The sequence below is a fragment of the Eptatretus burgeri genome, chromosome 16 (genome assembly GCF_056783735.1).
Source record: "Eptatretus burgeri isolate ZD-2024b chromosome 16, Ebu_testis_v1, whole genome shotgun sequence".
Lineage (NCBI taxonomy): Eukaryota > Metazoa > Chordata > Myxini > Myxiniformes > Myxinidae > Eptatretus > Eptatretus burgeri.
Window position 1 is genome coordinate 59314925 of NC_140976.1, and position 19798 is coordinate 59334722.

Sequence of the window (19798 nt, forward strand, 5' to 3'; positions counted from 1 at the left end):
GAAGCAAAGGTGATACTTGTTTTGGCGAGAAGGGGAAGATTTTGTTGTAACGTTGCAGCTCAAGAAGGTTGTGATCTACTTGGCGAGGGACAAGCCGGTCCAGCTGCTTGAAACCTTCCTTGCTGAACTGCAACTTACAGAATCTGTAAACTCAGTGCTGGTGCATACGGACAACCCACCATACTACCGTATCGCTGGCATGCATAAAACGCCTTCCATCGCTTCTGGTACGGCTTGATTGAGCTTTCCAGCCTGTTGCAAACTAGCTTTCAGAATTGTTACCAATGGAGCATGGCATGTTCGTAAGCTTTGCTCCAAACCTTTGTCAAGGACAAAATCTTGTGATGTTCACAGCAGTTAATGTCTTCAGCTTTCATTCATCCAAATTGAGCCATGTTTGTATCACATGTACATTTTAGTATCAGAGCATTGTGGCCTGATTTGAGAAGCGTGTTGTTTTTTTTTTGTTTCCTTTGTGTCCTAGGCACAACGTCCAGCAGCAACACCATTGTGCCAGATGGAGGAGATGGTATGCGTGAAGTTCGCCGTGGGAAAATGCACAAAGAATCGAGCTTTGAGGATGGGTGGGTGTGTGCACGTTGGATTTCTTATTGTGGTGTAAATATGAGTGATGGTCCTGAACTTAAGCTAAATGCAATGCACTTAATGATTTATTTATTTATTATTGTTTTATTCAATTGTTCATGAAGGCAGCTTTCCCCCACATCATTCTCTGCCCTATTCTGCAGGACCTACCTAATGGCTGACCTGTATTTTGGCTTCAATTCGAGCTCCATCCGCCCCCAACACCCTCGGCTGGAATCGCGCTACAGCAATAGCTCTGGTGGATCTTATGACGAGGAGAAAGGTCTGACACTTTGCTGATGCCGTTCCTCATTCTTCTTTTCTCACTTTTTTGCTTTCTCTCTCACATCCTTCTCTTTATTCCATCTTTCCCTCAAATATTCAAACTGAGTTTGGTAACTTCTCCGCAGGTGACCTGGTCCCGCCGTATGTGTGTTGGAGAATGCGGTTACTGGAGTCACACCGCCCAGAATCCCTACCGATGCCCGTGTCTGGTGGGTGCTGGGCTCCACTCATCGACTACCTCCCTGAGGTTCTTTCATCGGGCACCCCTTTACACCGGTATGACTCTCCAGCTGACCTCGCTTACTCCATCCTCAGCTTTGTCATTCAGCAGGTCAAAGTGTGTAATGTTTGTGCACCACACAGGAGCAATGTGGCGGTCATCCTCATGACAGATCTGGTGGTTGATCATGGTGTTGGTGTAGATTGGGCTTCATCGCTACCCCTGCTGCTCCATGCCATTATCCTGGGTTAGCTCATTTATCTTCTTTGTTTGGCACACTTTTTTTTGTTGGTCAAATCGATATATCATATCATTGATGATGGGTGTGTTGTGCAAAGGAGGCGTTTGCTCATGGTTTTGTATTTTTTCGCTGATGTCTTTGTGACAAAGTGCTTTCACTCTTTCACTCCTCATACATAGTGTCAGAAAGCATGTAGGCCTTGCTAAAAGCCTTATATTTTAAAAATTGTGGTCTTGCTGATGATGTGTTAAGGTAAAAACTCATAGCCAAAGAGCTTTAAAATACCACCTTGAACCCTCCACCCCCCTCTCCTCCAAGGCCTTACCTTTGCAGAGATTTTCTTTCTCTGTCTGTATGTCTGTCTTTGTCTTTGTGTCTCATGGTTATCTGAGATACTATTCTGTGGAGGGATATCAGCAGTTTTGGGCTCTACAGTTTTTTTAATTCATTTTTGGATACATAGTCAAGGCTCATGGAAGAGCTCATACAGTGAATGGATCAGGACATAGACAAAAACATGTTGCAAAATGTGCATGCATAGGGTGGACAAAATGGATACAGAAGGAAACTGGAAAAGTAGGAGAAGGAGGGATTTGGGTGGGGTTATCGAGGGTAGAAAAGATAATTGTTTGGGATTGGGGACGATCTGAGCTGGTGGTGGACATTTTTAGATCCTCGTGGAGGATCTCTAAGTCTTACTCACGTTGTTGTTCTTGTGGACTTTTTTGTTTCACAGCCTTCAGTTATCATCGAAACTTCCTGAAACTTGGCATATATATGTAAAAAATACCCTGCTCAGACAGTAACCATCTCTGATTTTGAAATTCCTCCAAGAAAAAAAGCTATGACGTCAAAATATCTCCGCTAATGGAAATCGCCTAAAAAATTATCTCTGAAACTAGGCAAACTTTTTGAATGCTGTTTGCGGGAATCGAACAGGGCATTAGCAGAGATGAATTACCGCACATATGATACATCACTATGACGTCATATCAATTTTTATGGCGTCATTCCTATTTTTTGACATTTTTTATTTCACAACCCAGAGTTTTCATCAGATCTTCATGAAATTTGCCATGTATATGCAGAAAGCCCACGCGCAGGCAGTAACCATCTCCGATATTGGAAATTCTTCTTAGCAAAAAAGTTGACGTCATAATATCGCCGCTAATGGAAATCGCCTATGGCCCAACGCAGGGAAGTGTGAGCCACGGTGTTTCAGAGAACCCTCATTGTAGAAAGTGATCAGTGTGCCTAAATAGTTTACTAAACAAAATTTTTGAGGAGATATTCTAAACAAGAATTTGAAAATCTATAAAAAAAAAAATGTATGGTCTTCCTGGTCTATATTGAGTCCTTCATGTGCTCACTCTGGGAAATTTGTAATGAAGTTGTCAATAAGGGCCTGTTTTTTATTTTCACATTTGTAAATTAATGATATTTCTTGTAGGGCTGACATAATTATTTCCATTGTTTATGCTAGTCTTGGTTCCCAGTATGACAAATAGCCCCAATATTATTTGAAAATAGAATTGGATCAGCTCGAAAAGGGTCTATCCTTGTGAACTGACGGAAAACGTCGGAATTGACCATTTTCACACTAGAAGGCTCTTATTGGTATCTATAAATTCCCTTGAGTCCAATCCGATAGAAAATAAATATTTTTTCTAATGATATTGCTTGAAAGTTTCTTCGAGTAATAGTAAACTTTCATGCTAGGTACCATCAGGATTAGGGAACTGATATGACTCGGCCAGCAAATTGGGTTTGGCCAGTGAAAATCTCCACCGGTCCGTCACATTTTGCATTTCAGTCAATAGTTTAGACCAGTGTTTCTCAATCGGGGTTCCCCGGAACCATAGGGTTCCGCAAGAGGTCGCTCGGGGTTCTGCGAGAAACAGTAATAAATAGGCTAATGTATTTTTAAGTAGTTTTTGTTTGATTTAATATTCGTAATTTTACGATACACATACGGCATATTGTTGGAAACACCTTGGTTATTATAATAGAGGCTTCAACCTCATTATTTACAATTATAACAACCATAGGGAATGTATTTAACGATGTCTATGTGGCGCCAGTGTGAAACCGCCCTCACTGGTTAGTGGACGTCCTGTACGTGGCGGATTCGTGTATCATTGAGTGACTGACTCAAGTACGGGACGCATGCACGGTGTCTTTTCAAAATTGTCAATAAACGATGTTATTTTAATAGTTATATACTTTCGTTGTGTTTATATGTGTTATACGTATGTGATATTGGTTGTTTATGTATATTTTTTGTGTGTGTGTTTACAGATTTGTTTGGTGAATTTGAAAAAACAAAAAACAAAACCTGTGAAAAAAAAAAAATTATATTTACCATGTGAGCTACGATAAAAATATAAAAGAGCAAGATATTAATAATGGTATATAATAATTTTTATGCAGGGGTTCCCTGAGACATGAAAACTATTTCAAGGGTTCCACAAGGGTAAAAAGGTTGAGAAATGCTGGTTTAGACTAATAACATCGCAATTAAATTGTTGTTGGTTATATACTCAAATACAAAGGGAGTGATTAATCTGACCAAGTATCATTCCCTTATTCCCCCTATTAGTGAAAATATCATCCGATGAAAATTTCTCCACCGGTCCGTCACATTTTCAGAAAGGTGATTTTTCTGTGTAATTCATGTTATTTTCCATCATAAATGCTTTTGATTATATTACTAAGCTTACTGATAGCATTGATGCAGTATTTTATTCAGGTTATCATTTCTGGACAATTTTGGGTTTTTGACCCTTTGAATGACAGTCATCGATGAGCTGACAATCATTTTAAACAATGGTCCACATCGCATTATGAAACAATGGTACAAGCTAAAAAAAACCCCGAAACTACAATGTTTTTTTGTCCTGGACCAATCAATAGAGCTGACTTTGCTGTTCTTTGAACTGAAAACTTGCATGTCAGCCTGACCAAATCAAAAAATCCTACCCTAGTTTGAAAATGATGACATTTTGTGATGACCAATCCTTTTTATAAACTTTTTTTTGCAAAATGTTTAGTGAATCTTGGATTTTTTTATGCTGCAACAACTTCACTGTACATGAAAATTGATTTTTTTCACGACTTCTGAAACAATTTGGCTTGCACTTAGCTGCTTTGACCCCTATACCATTATCTCCGAAACTAGGCAAGCTGTTTGAATTTTGTTTGCGGGATTCAAGCCAGGCATTAGCACAGATAATTTATCGCAAACCTGATATATCACATTGACGTCATATTCGTTTTATGACGTCATCATTAAGTGGATGAGGATCTTAGCTCATTCAAGCTTGTTCTCTTGAAGACCTGGAGGGAAGAATGGGATTGAAGAGGATGTGGAAGTTGATGAGTGGATGTGAGCAGTAATCCTGTATTGAGGTAGTTTCACCAGGATGGGGTTGATGGTGGACTGTGTGAGCCCTGCAGAAACCTGGGGGGGGGGGGACAAAGCATGGAAAGAGCAGAGGGTGAAACATCAGAATGGAGGTGGGAGAAGACAGCCCACTTACCTGTCTGCGATGGCAAAGTGATAGACCCCTGGACCGAGCTTTAGCATGAGGGATTCCAATGATCTTGAAGGCCTTGATTTCCACGGCATCAAGCTGTGTTCTCTTGATTCTCCCTCCAAATAGCAAAAGTAAATGCCGTACATCTAAGTCATAATTTTCATCGATCTCGTAATAGGTTCGCGATGCATTTTGGGTTCTGTAGTTCCATTTGAATTCATTTTACAATCCAAAAAAGTAAATGCATTCCATCTAATTGTCACATATGGATTGGTGGCCTCTCCCTTCTCTGCTCCCCTACATTCTGCTTCCTTTAAACTTGTAGCTCTTCAACCACCCCAGCATCTCTCTGACGCATGTGTTCCTCAAGTAACTCCCCTGGTTAAGCTCCCAAAATCAGGGCACAAGTCACACCTCTGCTATTCTGTTCCTCTTTTCTCCCGTTTGTAGAACTGCTGCCTTCTGGAGGCCCCATTATCAGTATCCTCCAAACATCCTTTCTTCACCTTGTATTTCAAATGATTGTGTTGTGATTGCAATAAAGCTCTTTTCAAAATGGAATTTACGTGACCATTGCACACTATTTTTTGAGAGTGGTCAGCACTTCTGCTCACCTCAGTCGCTTATAGACACCTTCATTAGAAACCGTGTTTTTTGTGTAGGATTGGATCATTACAGACCAGAAGTGTACACCCACTGTCGTCGGCTGCTTCTACACTTGCTCCTTGTCCTGGCATGCCCACAGTCTCGCGTCCCCATCTCTGTAGCTCTGATTCGACAGAGGCACGTTAGCGAGGGGCGAGCTCTACGTGGGCCCCCTTCACCAGCCACACGGGACCCTCTCACTGGTAATCTATTGTATATCCTTTGCAGTGTGACCACTCCTTGGCTTTTTTCACAAGATCTTGGCTATTCGTTGTTCACCTTGGCGTCTTGGTTTTCTATAGGTTTTCTTGGCGTTAAGGTTTTCTATTATCATCACTTTTCCGAAACCTTGTGAATTCGTGGCTTTTTTCATTGGCTCACCTTGGCATTTATGAAAATGAGGAGTGGTCACACTGAACCTTTGTATCCCTCGGTGTTGGAAGAATTTCCATATTTTGAAGTTTTTAAAAAAATTTTTTTTCATATTGTGCATCTGTATTAACCATTACAATCCTTCCTTTCTGCTTTCCTCTTCACTTCCGCTTGGTGTACAGCATCCAGCCACCGATTCTCTGACAGTCAAGGTTCTGATTCCAGGCTGAGCATTGGCTCGTCATGCTCAACAGGGGCCGTGCCTATTGCTGGACCTGCTGCAGGTTCAGGGGGTCCTTCCCTTCCTGCACTCAGCAGCTCTATGGCCCCTAATGATGGAGAGGAACGATCCAAGGAGTTCATCGACTTCTTAATTAGCAGGTGTGGACTTGTCCAAGAGGGAGCTCCACCTCTAAAGGCACAGGTTATCAGGAACTTGGATTAGAGTGATGTATTTTCCATATTTTGTGCTGCTGGGAATGGGATTCATGCAACAACACATTACTTTGACTGTATTGCCATGGATTTGGATAAATTGTAAAATATGAATGGGGGACCTTTGTGTGGTAGTGATGATGGGCATACTTTTTACACAGGAAGAGTGGCCCGTTGTGGAGCCATGAGGATATCGGTCCAAAGCACAGCACTATCCGCAGTGCCGAGCAGCTGGGATGGTTCGTGTGTCGTCTGGTGGACGTATTCCAGCATGCTAATCCAGGTGATCATGAGATTGTAATATATTGTTCAAAGAACAATGACAGTTTTTCTCTTCCTGTAATCATTTGTTCTGACTGCTGCCAACCATTAACTGTCAGCTTGCAAAATCGTTGCTGTCATTCTTTTTTATTTTTGTTTTTTTTTTCTTTGAAATGTATTCTCTACACAATTTTTTATAATCTTTAGGCTTGCCTCTGGACCAGCAGTTAGCACACGTGGCACTACATACAGCGCTCTCCTGCTCATCACGGCACTATGCAGCTCGTGCCTTCCAGACATTCCGTGCGCTGCGCCAGCCTCTTGGTTCCATCGCCCTCTCGGACCTGCTCGCTCGCCTCGTTGAGACAGTGGGAGACCCCAGTGATGAGACGCAGGTGCATTTGTCATTGCGTTGTTTTGAATTTGGGTGTTTTTCACTTCTTGTCATCACTGCATCACACAATGCTTTATCAGGATAAACTGAGCCTTCCTTTTTATTGTCATACATAATATCCTACCAAAAGAAATGGGACACTTTTCCTGACATGAGTATTGTCCACGGATTCCCTTGACTTGCATAAGCATTAATATCGTGACAAAAATCCTTTTGGTGGTAAGGGGATTAATTAGACATGCTTCTTAATCTATTCTTACGGATCCGAGGTTCAAGGCTCACCATGAGAGGAAACACTCGAGTTCCTCCCGAACTCCTGGTCCTGAGGCCACCGAGCACGGATAACTCTGCGCACCAGGGGGTTGTTCAGCAACCTCGAACGCCAGTTGGTACAGCCAATCCTGGCAAGGTTTCACTACTTCGCGTGGGTGCCTCATCTGTGGGTGGCCGCACCAAGGGGAGATGGTTAACATCGGTGGCAATGCTGGTTGAGCGATGGCAGTGGTGGTGTAGCATAGTGATTGTAGTGTGGCAAATTTGTGATGGTTATGGCAGTCGTTGCGATTGTGGAATCAATTTGTGCTTGTTGGCGACTTTGAGCTGTGATCCAATGATGTGGTGATTTTTAGTGAGGCATTGTGGTCGTATGAAGGTTGAAGCATTGTGGATCGCGTGTGGCGAAGGTTTGAGGTGAGTGTCTGTTGGAGAATGGTGCGAGATTTGAACGGGAAGTAGTGTGCATATACAAATGAGCTACCTGTTGCCATGCGTGCATGCTTGCACGATAGAGAAGTCGTGTTTGCGAAGTAAAGGAAATATCATATGGGTATAAAGACCTGCCTAAAAGCCCGCACGACACATATGACCTATAAGGGAAGGACTCTTTAAAATAATTACTCATGAGATATCTGTCTCAGGACCGCTATATATTGTGTGCCATTGCCTCAGGGGAGCGTCAGCTTTGCACAACCGCCACACTGCTGGAATCGTCGTTTTGTAATTTCCCCAATTCGCACTGTCGGGATCATTTGTCCAATGTAGTTACTCATCTTCCGACCATCCCTCTGTATTTTCATGTATGACATCTTTTGTTTACTCTTCATTGCACGCCTCATGTAATGGCATGCCTGGAGGTGGGGCCTGGTGTGTAACGTCAAAATCGGAAGTCAGCACCAATTCAAATCGATGGATGGGATCTGGCAGAACACATGGTCAATGGGAAGTCGCAGTGACATCACATGCCAGAGCTCCAAAAGGGGCACAGCATGATCGTGTCGATCAATTCAGGCATGGTCAGTGAGTTTGATATATGTATATCAAATCAAATGCGTAGCTTCCAAAGACGCATGCAATTTGCCTCAAGGCAATCCTGCTCAGTTTATCCCAGGTGAGCCCGATCCCATTCGAATATCATCAACAGACACTTAATAGCTGATAAACTATCTCGGTCTTGTGCAGAGTTGCACAGCATCATGTCCTAGACCTGGTGGAGTCGAGTGTTTTCGATTTTCATTCATCGATATAATACAGCTGATTGTCATTCAACAAGGAATGGTGATCCGCTGTCTTACCTTACCATCTGTGTTATCCCAAAACAAATCGTCGTCGTGACATGAATGACTACAGGCAACACTGTTCCTAACTGACCATTGATCTGTCAGATGATTTGGAGTCACTTCAAGAGGGAAGTTAAAGTCTGTCATCGATGGTCAGATAAAGCAGGTGTGACTCTCCTCGTATCAACTCCCTGGATTATTTCCTCAGAGATGTGAGGAAATAATCCAGGGAGTCACTTGAATGTCAGACAGGCATCAGTACTGTTAGTTGAGACATAAGTTTTTTGTAGAATGCCCTGGAAGGGCAGCTGCACACAGTGTCCCCATCAGTATGCTCAATGCAATATGGCATGGTGTGATGATACAGGTATAACAGTGCTTCAAACTGAGGGAACAAGTTTTGTGGAGCCTTGAGTGCAAATACTCCCTGTTCAGTTCTAATGACAGCGCTTGTGTGATGTGTCTTTGTGACCACGTGATGACACAATCCCATTTTCAAGCTTGACAACAATGACCTTAAAATGTAACCAAAAACTGAGAAGGATGTTGTGATTCGGCCTTGGTGGGAGGAGAGGGGGTGTGGGGTGGAGAGGATCTACAGTCAATGAAATAGCATTTAATTATCATTTAACACCCCCTGCCCTCCCCCCCCCACCCCCTCCCCCTTTTCCTTCTACTCAGCATGCTTTGCCATTATATGGTGCTATCACTGTTTACATTGTTTGAATCACAATCGTACATTGTGCAGGGCTATGTAATGGAGATGATGTTGACTCTGGAGGCATCTGTCATCACCATCATGGAAAGTTCAAAGCAGGCAGATTTCCTGTCTGCACTTTCCAGGTAAACTTTTTTTTTCTCCCCATCCTTCCTGTCATCCTTGTATATCATTCTTGTATATTGTGCACGATTGGTTATTTTTACCTTGCCAAAACGAAGTTTTTGCAAGATATGTTAGTCAGCTTGTATGTTTTTTTTTTGTTTTTTTTTTGTTTGTTTGTTTGTTTTTTTTGTTTGTTTGTCTGTAATCACGTATAAAAAATTCTGCAGAGCACAGTTATCATTGGAAATTTTTGTAACTTCGCATATCAGAGGCCTATAGAGGTCCCTTTCAGCGCACAAAATTTTGAAGGTCAAGGTCAAAGGTCAAGGTCACTTTGTCACAAATCAGGGGAGTCGACGAAACCCTTATTTTTTGAGTAATTTTGATCGGATCGTCTTCAAACTTCATGGGAATATAGTTCATGGTCTGGCGCTCAGCTGATTAATTTTTGATGGCGATTGGCCTTGACCTTCATGGTTAGCGCCTAAGGTCAAACATATTTGACCCCAAGGTCAAATTTTCCAGTTTTAGGAACCATATCGTGTAGTACCTCAAATTGAACACCTCTGAGTGCTTTCTAGATATGTCAAGCTTGAGACATTATGACGTCATTTGGTGACGTTATGAGGCAAAAGCATATTTTTCATGGTTACTCTGTAGAACGATTCTCATCGGAATCTCTCGTAGGCAGATATTCCTCAAGGAGTCGCTCCTGGTGGATAGCAGCTCTGTTCACCTCAGTGTGACCTAAAAGAAGTCACACGTGGTCACCTTTTGGCAAGATACTGGTCACCCTGCGGGTGACATTGGTTTATTTATTTTTGTTGTTGTTGCTATATTTTGCGATAAGATGATCTCAGAGACTGCCTGCTGTCTGTTCATTTTAGGTCAACGTCACCAGACCCCTCTGTGCTGCATTTGAAGTGCGCCATGAACCGCCGCAGTACAGGCCATTTGAGTTTAGCTCCAGCGGTTGGGGTCAGCACTCTGGTTGGCTGGTTCCCCTTTACAAGTGGACATCATCGTAGCAACTCTGTACCTAAGCATGTCCGAACAGCAGACCGCTTTGCGGATGCACCCCGGCGGAGTGCTACTCTGGACCGGCTCGAGGCAAGAAGTGCGAATGCCCAACGACCGATGGCCCTTTCCTGTTCGCTGGGAAAGGCCAGGAGTCTCGGCTCGCTCAAGGAGGGTCAAGCTGACTCGTGGGCGGGTGCCCCAGCGATCGGGACTGGGCACAGCAGCAATGCAAGCGGAGGCTCACCAGGTGGAAGCAGTGATCCCACTGGCCTGTTGGTGACTATATTTTGGGCTGCAGTTGCTCTTCTTGAGTCCGATTATGAGAGCGAATATAGCGTCGCCCTTCGGCTCCTGGATCGTCTCCTAAGCAATGGAGAAATAATGCCTGCTGGAGAGTCCAGCCGACTGACACTTGACCGCCCTGCTGGGTTGGAGAAACTCGAGAAGGTCTTGACCCAACTGGGTTGGTCAGGATTTCCTGGTGTCCAGGCATTGCTCCTGAAAGGTACGCATGGTCTTGTAAAGATGCTGTTGAGTAATTATTGTCATGGTTGTCATTTTTATTTCTCTTTAAGGATACCCAAAAACGTTCATTTTCTTGCTTGCACAGATAACAAAGTAATAGTTTCAATCTTTGTTCCTATGTTTTCTGTGCAGGATTCACTTCAGCCGCCACGCTCGAGCGTACGATCCATTTGTTGCAGAAACTCACACACGTCTCACGGGCACCGGTTTTCGACATGACACAGAGTACAGGTAGGTTAGCATATTTTGGAGAGGGTGTCCAACGGATGAGTAAACAATTCAATTATTCATTCTGGCTTCATTCCAGGCAACGTGTGGTCGGTAATATGTGTTCAAAACGTGAGGTCACAAATGGCCATTCAGGTGAGATAGATGTTTGTGTCATCCTCAAGATTTTTAGGTCGGCTTGTTTTGCGTTCTCATCCGAACCGATGGATCATGATGCTCACAGTCTAGGTTCAAATCCCATACACTTTATGTATTTGTTCAGTGTCTACAAGTGTCTTTGTAATTCATATTAAAGGTACACCAATGTTGACAATGTCTTTGTTCCTCCACGAGCCATGGATCAATGTAGATATTTTTTAACTCAGAAAAATTCCGTGTCGGGATTCAAATACGGGCTGAGACAGCTTTGAGGCGAGTGTGGGAACCTCCAGGAGTGAGGGATTGATTTTAAAATTCATCTTTTTTTTTTTTTTTTTTTTTACAAAGGATCCAAGAATGGTGAATCTGGGGCAAAAGAGGCAGGTGGAAAATTAATGATAGAGCATATGAAGCTTGTATGAAGGCATTAATTAGGTTGGAGTCAGGTGTTGAGATAGCTGGAGGAGAGTATAATGAACCACTTGATTGATGATTGTCACCTCTCATCTCTCTTCAGGTTTTCCCCTCAACGTACTCTGTCTGCTTCCGCATCTTGTACAAAACTTCGACAACCCTTCGGATTTCTGCCGACGGTGCGCAGATTGCATTGCCCAGGTGGGCTTCCAAGTATTTTGTCATTAAATGTTGTCATGTTATTTTGTATTTATACCTGGCATGGTATTAGGTTTAATGCTTGAACAAATAAACACCCTCTTAGTTATTGTTGAAATTCAGAGGCAAAACACACCTGACACTCGTGAGATTTGGTGGAGTTGGACTCGTCAAGAGTTGGTTCCAGTCTTTTTTTTAATGTTTATGCAGCCGAAAGCATTACGTTTTCAGGCTTTTTGTCCGATCGTGCGTGCATCACAGATTTTCGTTCCCACGATAACTTGTGAACTGGTAAAGGGATTCCAACCAAATTTGGTACAAGCATGTACTGCGATGCAAAGATGAACCGATTCAAGTTTGGGTTCAACAGGTCAAAGGTCATGTGCCTTTGAAAAAAAAAAAATATTCGGATCACTACCAAATTACCCATGCCCACACGGGATTCCAAACAGGGTTGGGATGGAGGGGCCAAAAATGCAAATGGCGTCTTCTGTCATCAAGCTGGAAGCTGGGAGCAACAATTCACATTTATTGACGCATCTGCTGAAATTTAAATGCTCTAATGGTGGTGAGGTGCTCCATTTTAAATGGTTTGGTTGATTATATATAGCTTTTTGATGCCTGGGACCCATAATATAATTGTGTTGGTGTTAAAGCCAGTGATCAATTGCAAATTAATAGTAGGGTAACTCATGTTAGTTCAAAGCAACTGATGTTTTCTTTTTTCTATATGTCTGTCTCTGTCTCTATCTCTCTCTATCAAACCTAACTGTGGTGAACATCTAAGGCAGGCTGGAGCACATCCATCAACATATTCGCATAAAATTTGATTTCCTAGTTCGTTCTTTCTCTCTTTCCCTCTTTCCCTCTTTCCCTCTTTCCCTCTTTCCCTCTTTCCCTCTTTCCCTCTTTCCCTCTTTCCCTCTTTCCCTCTTTTCCTCTTTTCCTCTTTTCCTCTTTTCCTCTTCCTCCTCCTCCCAGAAAAACATCCTCCCTTTAAGCTCCCATGATCTTTGCAGGTCTGTGTCGCTGAAAAGACCACAAAGCTGGCAAACTTGGCGCATGTCATGAGCCTGTACCGAAATGGAAGCTATACTCGTGACAGCGCTAACTGGGTCAGCGTCGTCTGCCGATACTTGCACGACTCTTTTGCTGACAGGACGTTCACCCTCATCACCTACATCGCCGAGGTATGTTCACTTCAAAACTAAATGCCCACAGATTTGCGATGCTTTGCACATTTTAGTTCCCCACACGTGTTTAAACGTTCCATTATTCTTGATGACATTGGCTATTCAATAAGACATGAGAACCTCTCTTTCTTCCTTCAAAACCAAAGCTTTTACACAGTTTTCAGTTTGATATCGTAACCGGGTGTTTCTGTTGCCCACTGAACAACAATCCCTTTTCTCTCCACCAAGCTCCTTGATAAGGGCCTGGCCATTCTTCAACCAACGTTACTCCAGATTCTGCTGAGCCTTCTCAGTTATGCTGATCTCTTAACTGTTCCTGCTGCCTCCTTCAACCAGAAGGTCATGAAGGTTATCGGTAAATATGTTCAGGTGAGAGTGCATGGCCGAGATAGAAGCCTGTTCTTTTGTGAAAGATGCTCTCCTCTTTGGTTACGTGCAATTTCTAACTTTGTTTTGCAAGTGTCTTTTAAGCATCACTATTACTATGACGATCCCAGATTGTTTGTTGTTTTTTTGTCTCTATTCCATATACATGTTCGTGTGTTTCCCTTTGACTGAGAATATTTGATGTAAATGACATGGCAACCATCTTATTACCTCTGCCGCCGAAGGTAGACAAAGGTTATGTATTCACCCTTGCTTGTCTGTCTGTGAGCAGGGTGTCTCAAAAAGTTCTGGACAGATTCAGACAAAATTTTTTTGGAGAGGTTGGGTGTGTGACAAGGATGGATTGATTAGATTTTGATGAAGATCTGAATCCGGAACCAGATCCGAGAAATTTTTGAGTGACTTCACCGTTGAGCATGTCTGGTGTTGGCTTAATGGTTAAGGTGGTGGGCTTGGGATCCTATGGTCCTGAGTTCAAATCCTGCTTGGCTGTCGAATTAATACCAGGTGGGGTTGACTCAGCCTGTCGTCCTTCCGAGGTCGGCAAAATGAGTACCAGCTTGCTGGGGTTATTGAGCCATTTGAGTATCCTGTGTCAGAGTGGCGACCCATCCAGGATTGTGCCCAATAGCGAAGGAGACTGCTTGGGCAGCACCGATGCTCTGTACAGAGCATGGTCCCAATGGATGGATGGATGGATGGATGGACCATTGAGTGACGGGGCCAAAAACAATATCTAGTATAGCACGATATCTCAAGAAATTATGCACGGATTCAGATGAAACTTGGTGGACTGGTTGGGTGGGTGAGGAGGATTATTTGTTGCAATTTTTGTGAAGATCTGGTTCCAAATCGGCATTTGAGAATTTTTAAGTGATTCTTCACAATTGAGAGATTAAACTGAGCTGTTGGATTTTGGAATTGAGAGATAAGGTCAACAACGATATGTAGCACAATTTCTCAAAAACTTGTGAACAAGTGGGGTCGGTGACAAGAGCAAGCCGATTAGATTGTGGTTCAGGTCCGGATGTACATCTGGCCAAAACATAAACTGTTCAGCCTGGCGGAGGTATGCGCTTTACCGATTGCCATTCTAGTTCATGTGGAAATGAAGCCCATCAAGTTGCCCATTTTTCAATTCGTGCTTGTTTTTCTTTGCTTCTCTTGTGTTTGTGTTCACATGCAATCTGCACTTACTTCTGCATTTCATTAATCTGACTGTCGTGTATTTTTCCTGTGTTGTTCCTCCATTATTTTATTCCATTACATACACAAATGGCTTTATAAAATGCAAAGAAACACTTGGATGCCGCTGTATATCCCAACATGATTCTACACCAAGAAATGAATAAGTCGACCCTCATGAGGAGGGGAAGGGAATGCCCACAGTTCTTGCCCCGGACAAGAACAAAAGGAAGCAGCGATTTTTTTTTTTTTTTTTCCCTCGACAAGAGTGAATCCTATGGAAGAGCAAGGTTGAACTGACAGTAGGGTAGCAGGGAAACAGCAATTGGGCACAATCAGCAAGAAAACAAAGAAAGGGAAGAGGACAGGAGCAAACACTGAAACTAATGAGTAAGAGGGTTGACTTAGGAAGGGTTAATGGGGGCAATTGGTTCGGATGGGGGATGACATGAGGTGGCACTTCCTGGTTGAAGTTCTGGAGGGAAGAATGTGAAAAGGCGGTTCTAGAGACGGGACAAGTGAGGAACGAAGTTGTTGAGGTGTCCCGTCGGCTTGGATTTTGGAAGTTTAACCGGGAGGGGGTTTCTGGAACAACGTGTGATAAATTGGAATGTGTTGATGTTCAGCGGAGATAGATTGTCCCACACCATGTGCTAATTTTTGCTCTCAGCAGTTGTTCATGACCATGTGCCTGCAGTACAGGCTTGAGCTACAGATGGGGTTCAGACCAGCTCAATGGTAAAAATATATAACTTCAAAGTCAACAAATGACCCAAGATGTAAATGCATCACCAATCTGGAAAAGCTTTCCACATCCTGGAATATCTATTTTAATGAGGCCAAGTCTCCCTACTTCCTTACTTTTTTATTCTTTCATTCTAAATGTTGTCGAGTAAATCATTCTTTATTATTTTGCAACCAAACCTTTGCAGAAATGCACTTTTCGCTTCTGACCTCATTTTGAAAATTCAGGTTATCAACTGTCGGCCATCTTTATTAAGAACTTTCTTCTGTAACAACTTCCAAATGGATTCAAAATGTGAAACTGCAAAGGTTCATGGCTCCCCTCTGTGGGTTGTGGCTCCTGGCTCTTCTTTTGGACTTTTGGGTGGTTTTTCAGGCCTTATGCATTATTGGAATGTTCAAATGGGAAGTCGAGTCGTGTCAAAAGGCCTCCTCCTCCCCCACTGCCACATGAGATCTCTCTTTTCACACCCAACCTTTTACATGTACCTAGTTTTGGCTTCACCTGGTATACACATTAATTATTTGCTCATCTTCCTGTCTGAGTCCAAGCTTCCATGCTCACCTTCATGCCACCCATTATTCTTGCACCTGTTATGCCTTGCCTCCTTAACTCTCTTCTACCCACCCCCAGCACTCTTCCCAGACAAACTGAAGTCACCTATGTTCTCCTTATCTGTGTCCAGAGTCTGCAGTGGCGAGAGGCTTTAAACATTTTAAAGTTGGTGGTGTCTCGTTCTGCAAGCCTTGCCAGCCCACTGGAGACTCGAGCCAGCCTGGCATTGGAGCCCTCAGTCCCGTTGGAGTTGTCTGTGCATCGAGTGTGGAATGCCGGCGTGAAGGCCCTCCCTGGGAAGACGCTCGAATTCCACTTTGATGTGTCGGAGGTTTGTCAGATGAGTCGTATATTGATCTTTTGCAACAGAAGTAGGATAATTGGACTTCCTTTTCTTTGTCACTTCTTCAGGGTTATGAGGTAATCCTGCTGTTTGTTTTGTCCTTTTTGTGACTGGCAGACGCCAGTTATTGGCCGTAAATATGCAGAACAGCAAGGACCGGTAGGACATGATGGCAAACCAAAGGCCATTGCAGTTACAAGAAGCACCTCGTCCACCTCCTCCGGTTCTGGTTCCAATGCCCTCGTTCCCGTCAGTTGGAAGAAACCACAGCTTTCACAGGTGCTTTTGGATGAAAACTTTCGTATTTTGCGAAACCAAGTTTTAAGTTTTTAAAACTCCTGAAACTTTTTCAAGAGATGTATTCGTTTTTGTTGCTTACTGCAATCCGTGTAGAAATATGACTTTTCTCCGTTGCATTGTAGATCGGTGAGCATTTGTGCTTTTACAGAGACGTACAAGGGAGAAACTTGCCAATGTTCTGTCTCTTTGTGGACAAGAAGTTGGATTGTCCAAAAACCCTTCGGTGAGCAAGAATTTTGTCTATCTTGATGAACGTTGCTTTGATCTGTGCGTGTGTGTGCGTGTGCGTTTTTATGGTTCCTGAAACCGACTGCTGTTTTACACACATGGTGTTTACATACATTTTGGTGTGTTTAGGTGATATTCTCCTCTAGTGGAGAACTGGAACTCGTAGAAACACCTCCTTTAGGACCGTCGGGCGAAGATGTGGGTGGTGGTGATGAGGCACATGAAGACACACTCAGTGAGCAACACTTCGGCGTCTTCAAAGACTTTGATTTCCTTGATGTGGAACTCGAAGAAGCAGAAGTGAGAAATGGAAATTTATCTTGTTCTTTTCAGCTGCTTTCCAATTATCAATTTGTTGTCTCCTCTTTTTTTTTTTTAACTGCTTTATGTTGTTTACCTTGTTCTAACTTAATTATTCTACCTCTCATGTAAAGCAAGCTGGATTCTTACCATGCTCATACTTCCCTCCATTTATATCTGTGTGCATTCACATTCGCCCTTTTCCATTTCCTTTCCAACATCCATCTCGTCATTAAGCCATGTCATTAATCCTAACGCACAGCAATCTTTCCTTTGCTTCTCCTTGCTGCCTGTATCACATTAGGAGCTCCTGGTAAGACGTTGTTTTTTTTTTCTTCCTCTACTCGGTGTCTCTATTGTTTTATGTAAATGGACCTTACTCTGTGGCTTTTTACTAAGTTCTCTCAGATGTGCCAACTGTGGCAGTTGGCAGAGGCGTGTGCACACGCACGTGCGCGATACATAATGTGTGCTCATGTGCACATGATGCGTGTTCTTGCATATCCTGCCATATGTATGAAACAAGGTTCCCCTTTCCACATCATAAACAAGGATATTTTTTTGTGTGTCTTATGTGCAGGGTGAGAGCGTAGATAATTTCAACTGGGGTGTGCGACGTCGTTCACTTGACAGCCTGGACAAGGAGGGTCTGCCATCGCTGCAGGAGTGTGATTTTGTGTGCACTACGCAAGGCCTTGACCTAAACCACCCAGCCGACACGGATGAATCGTCGGATGAGGAGGTGCGAACCAAAAACAAAATGTTTGACTTTGTTTTGCCTTAATTTTTTACTTAAGTGTGATGATAATGATTTAAAACTTTTGTTTTGAAGCTAACCACCTACTCACCAACTGAAGAATCTGTGCTGAGCCAAATTGAGGTTGCGGCATGTGAGCATCTTCCCAACGGCCTTGGAACACCGGCATCAGGCACGCCAGCCGTAGGCACCCCTGCGGGGGACAGCCCGAGTGTGGACATCTCCTTGAGTGAAGAGCACAGTGTTTGGGAGGTACTTTTCGTTTCATCAATATCTAAATTGCATTACTTTATTAAACAAAGTGATTTTTTTTTATATTTAACTATAAATTTACAGCAGAATGGATTTTTTTTTAATGCTGAATGATCTTAAATTCATGAAGTCAATGAAATTAAGGAATGCCATCTCCCAAACTCAGAGATATATGAATCGAGAAAATCAGTTCGTGTTTAATAAACAGCAGTTAAGATTCTGTTATCAATTACTGGCAGGCGCTGCTGCCCTCCGGGCGGGAGTACCTTTCTCGGCCCACCTTCGGTGGGAATGTGCTGTGGCATGTTCTTGGAAATGCACGCGATAATTTTGTCATTTTTGAAAGAAATTTGACTCGTCACAACATGTACTCTGCATCGTAAGATAAAGGAATCCTGAGAAATCACACACACACACTCTCACTCTCACTCTCTCTCCAAAAGGACCATTCCACAAACCCTCCCATCTATGTTCTCAACAACCATTTTGAAGAAGTTCAGTCACTCAAACTCTTGGATCTCACTCTCAGCCATAATCTCTCTTGGGAAAACCACATTTTAGGGTTGGCCTCAAAAGCCAGACGCTGATTGGGCATCCTCCATTGTGTAACGTCCTTCCTTCACACACCTGAGCTAGTGAGCTCCTATTCACCAACAAGGTTTTCACCTGCAGCTTGACGGAGTGCTGCTCTCCCCCCTGGGCTGACTCCTCTTCCTCACATCTTGCTCAGCTTGATGCCTTGGAAACCAAGACTTTCAAGATCCTTAGAATCTTTCACGATGAAGCTGAGTTTATGGGCCTATCACCTCTCCATTGCAGACAGGTCTGTGGTTCCTGTCTTCTTCCGCCTCATTTCTGGTCTTACACCCGCTGTGCTCTCCATGCTGTGCCCCCTCCCCCCTTTCCCCCCAAGTATCTTCAGGGTGGGCACGTGGTCCACCAGCAACCCACTCCTAATGAATCTGCCAAAATCCAAAACTACTGCTCACCTCCACTCATTTTTTTCTATCCACCCCCCCCCCAACCTGTGGAACTGCCTTCCACACTCTCTTCAATCTCATTATTCACTCTGGGTCTTCAAGACAGCTGTTCATCCCTCATCCCCCCATCTCAGGTCATCCCATCTAAAGCCATGATATTTTCTACACCCATTAAACCACCCCCACCCCTGCCAAAATTTTGCTTATGTATCCATCATGTCCACCCCTTCTGTTCTCCCAGAACCCTCATCATTACCTGCATACCTGTTTATCTGTCTTTGTCTACCTTCTCCCTCTGCCATGCTATTGGCATTTCCCCTTTCTCCTGCTGTTCCCTTTGTCGTATTGTGTCCTGTTCTGTTCTGTGTCCCAGCTCTTCCACGAGCCTAGACCATGTGTTTAAAAAAAGAAAAGATTACTTGTATTACCAACTACCACAAAAGTGGCGCTATTTTTGCTCCTTCAGAGACGCTCGTAATACCCTGCCCACAACTTGGCTGATCACCCCAGGACGACTTTCAATGCTGCTATAAAAGATCACTGATGAAGCAGATGTCACATCTTTAATCCGTCTCTTTATTCAACAATGACCTTTCTTCCACACAGATTCACTCCAACAAAACAACAATGCACTGCTAAGTTCCACATACGAGACGCACAGGTCAGCACTCAGCATAGCTTACGGCGATGCATGTTA

General features: G+C 43.4%; 1 protein-coding gene across 8 annotated transcripts in view; it reads left to right on the forward strand.

Annotated features, from left to right (window-relative positions):
* Window positions 1-19798, forward strand: part of LOC147011136 (protein furry homolog-like) — a 173507-nt gene that overhangs the window by 138362 nt on the left and 15347 nt on the right. For all 8 annotated transcript variants that reach the window (XM_085859042.1, XM_085859043.1, XM_085859037.1 and 5 more), the window contains 21 exons: window positions 59-227; window positions 485-584; window positions 750-868; window positions 996-1146; window positions 1234-1337; window positions 5530-5715; window positions 6067-6265; window positions 6481-6602; window positions 6788-6975; window positions 9279-9373; window positions 10241-10878; window positions 11031-11129; window positions 11782-11879; window positions 12896-13066; window positions 13298-13438; window positions 16072-16272; window positions 16402-16563; window positions 16733-16807; window positions 16942-17112; window positions 17693-17854; window positions 17945-18121. In XM_085859042.1, coding sequence (XP_085715168.1) covers window positions 59-227; window positions 485-584; window positions 750-868; window positions 996-1146; window positions 1234-1337; window positions 5530-5715; window positions 6067-6265; window positions 6481-6602; window positions 6788-6975; window positions 9279-9373; window positions 10241-10878; window positions 11031-11129; window positions 11782-11879; window positions 12896-13066; window positions 13298-13438; window positions 16072-16272; window positions 16402-16563; window positions 16733-16807; window positions 16942-17112; window positions 17693-17854; window positions 17945-18121 — 3528 coding nt within the window. The remainder of the gene's footprint in view (window positions 1-58; window positions 228-484; window positions 585-749; window positions 869-995; window positions 1147-1233; window positions 1338-5529; window positions 5716-6066; window positions 6266-6480; window positions 6603-6787; window positions 6976-9278; window positions 9374-10240; window positions 10879-11030; window positions 11130-11781; window positions 11880-12895; window positions 13067-13297; window positions 13439-16071; window positions 16273-16401; window positions 16564-16732; window positions 16808-16941; window positions 17113-17692; window positions 17855-17944; window positions 18122-19798) is intronic.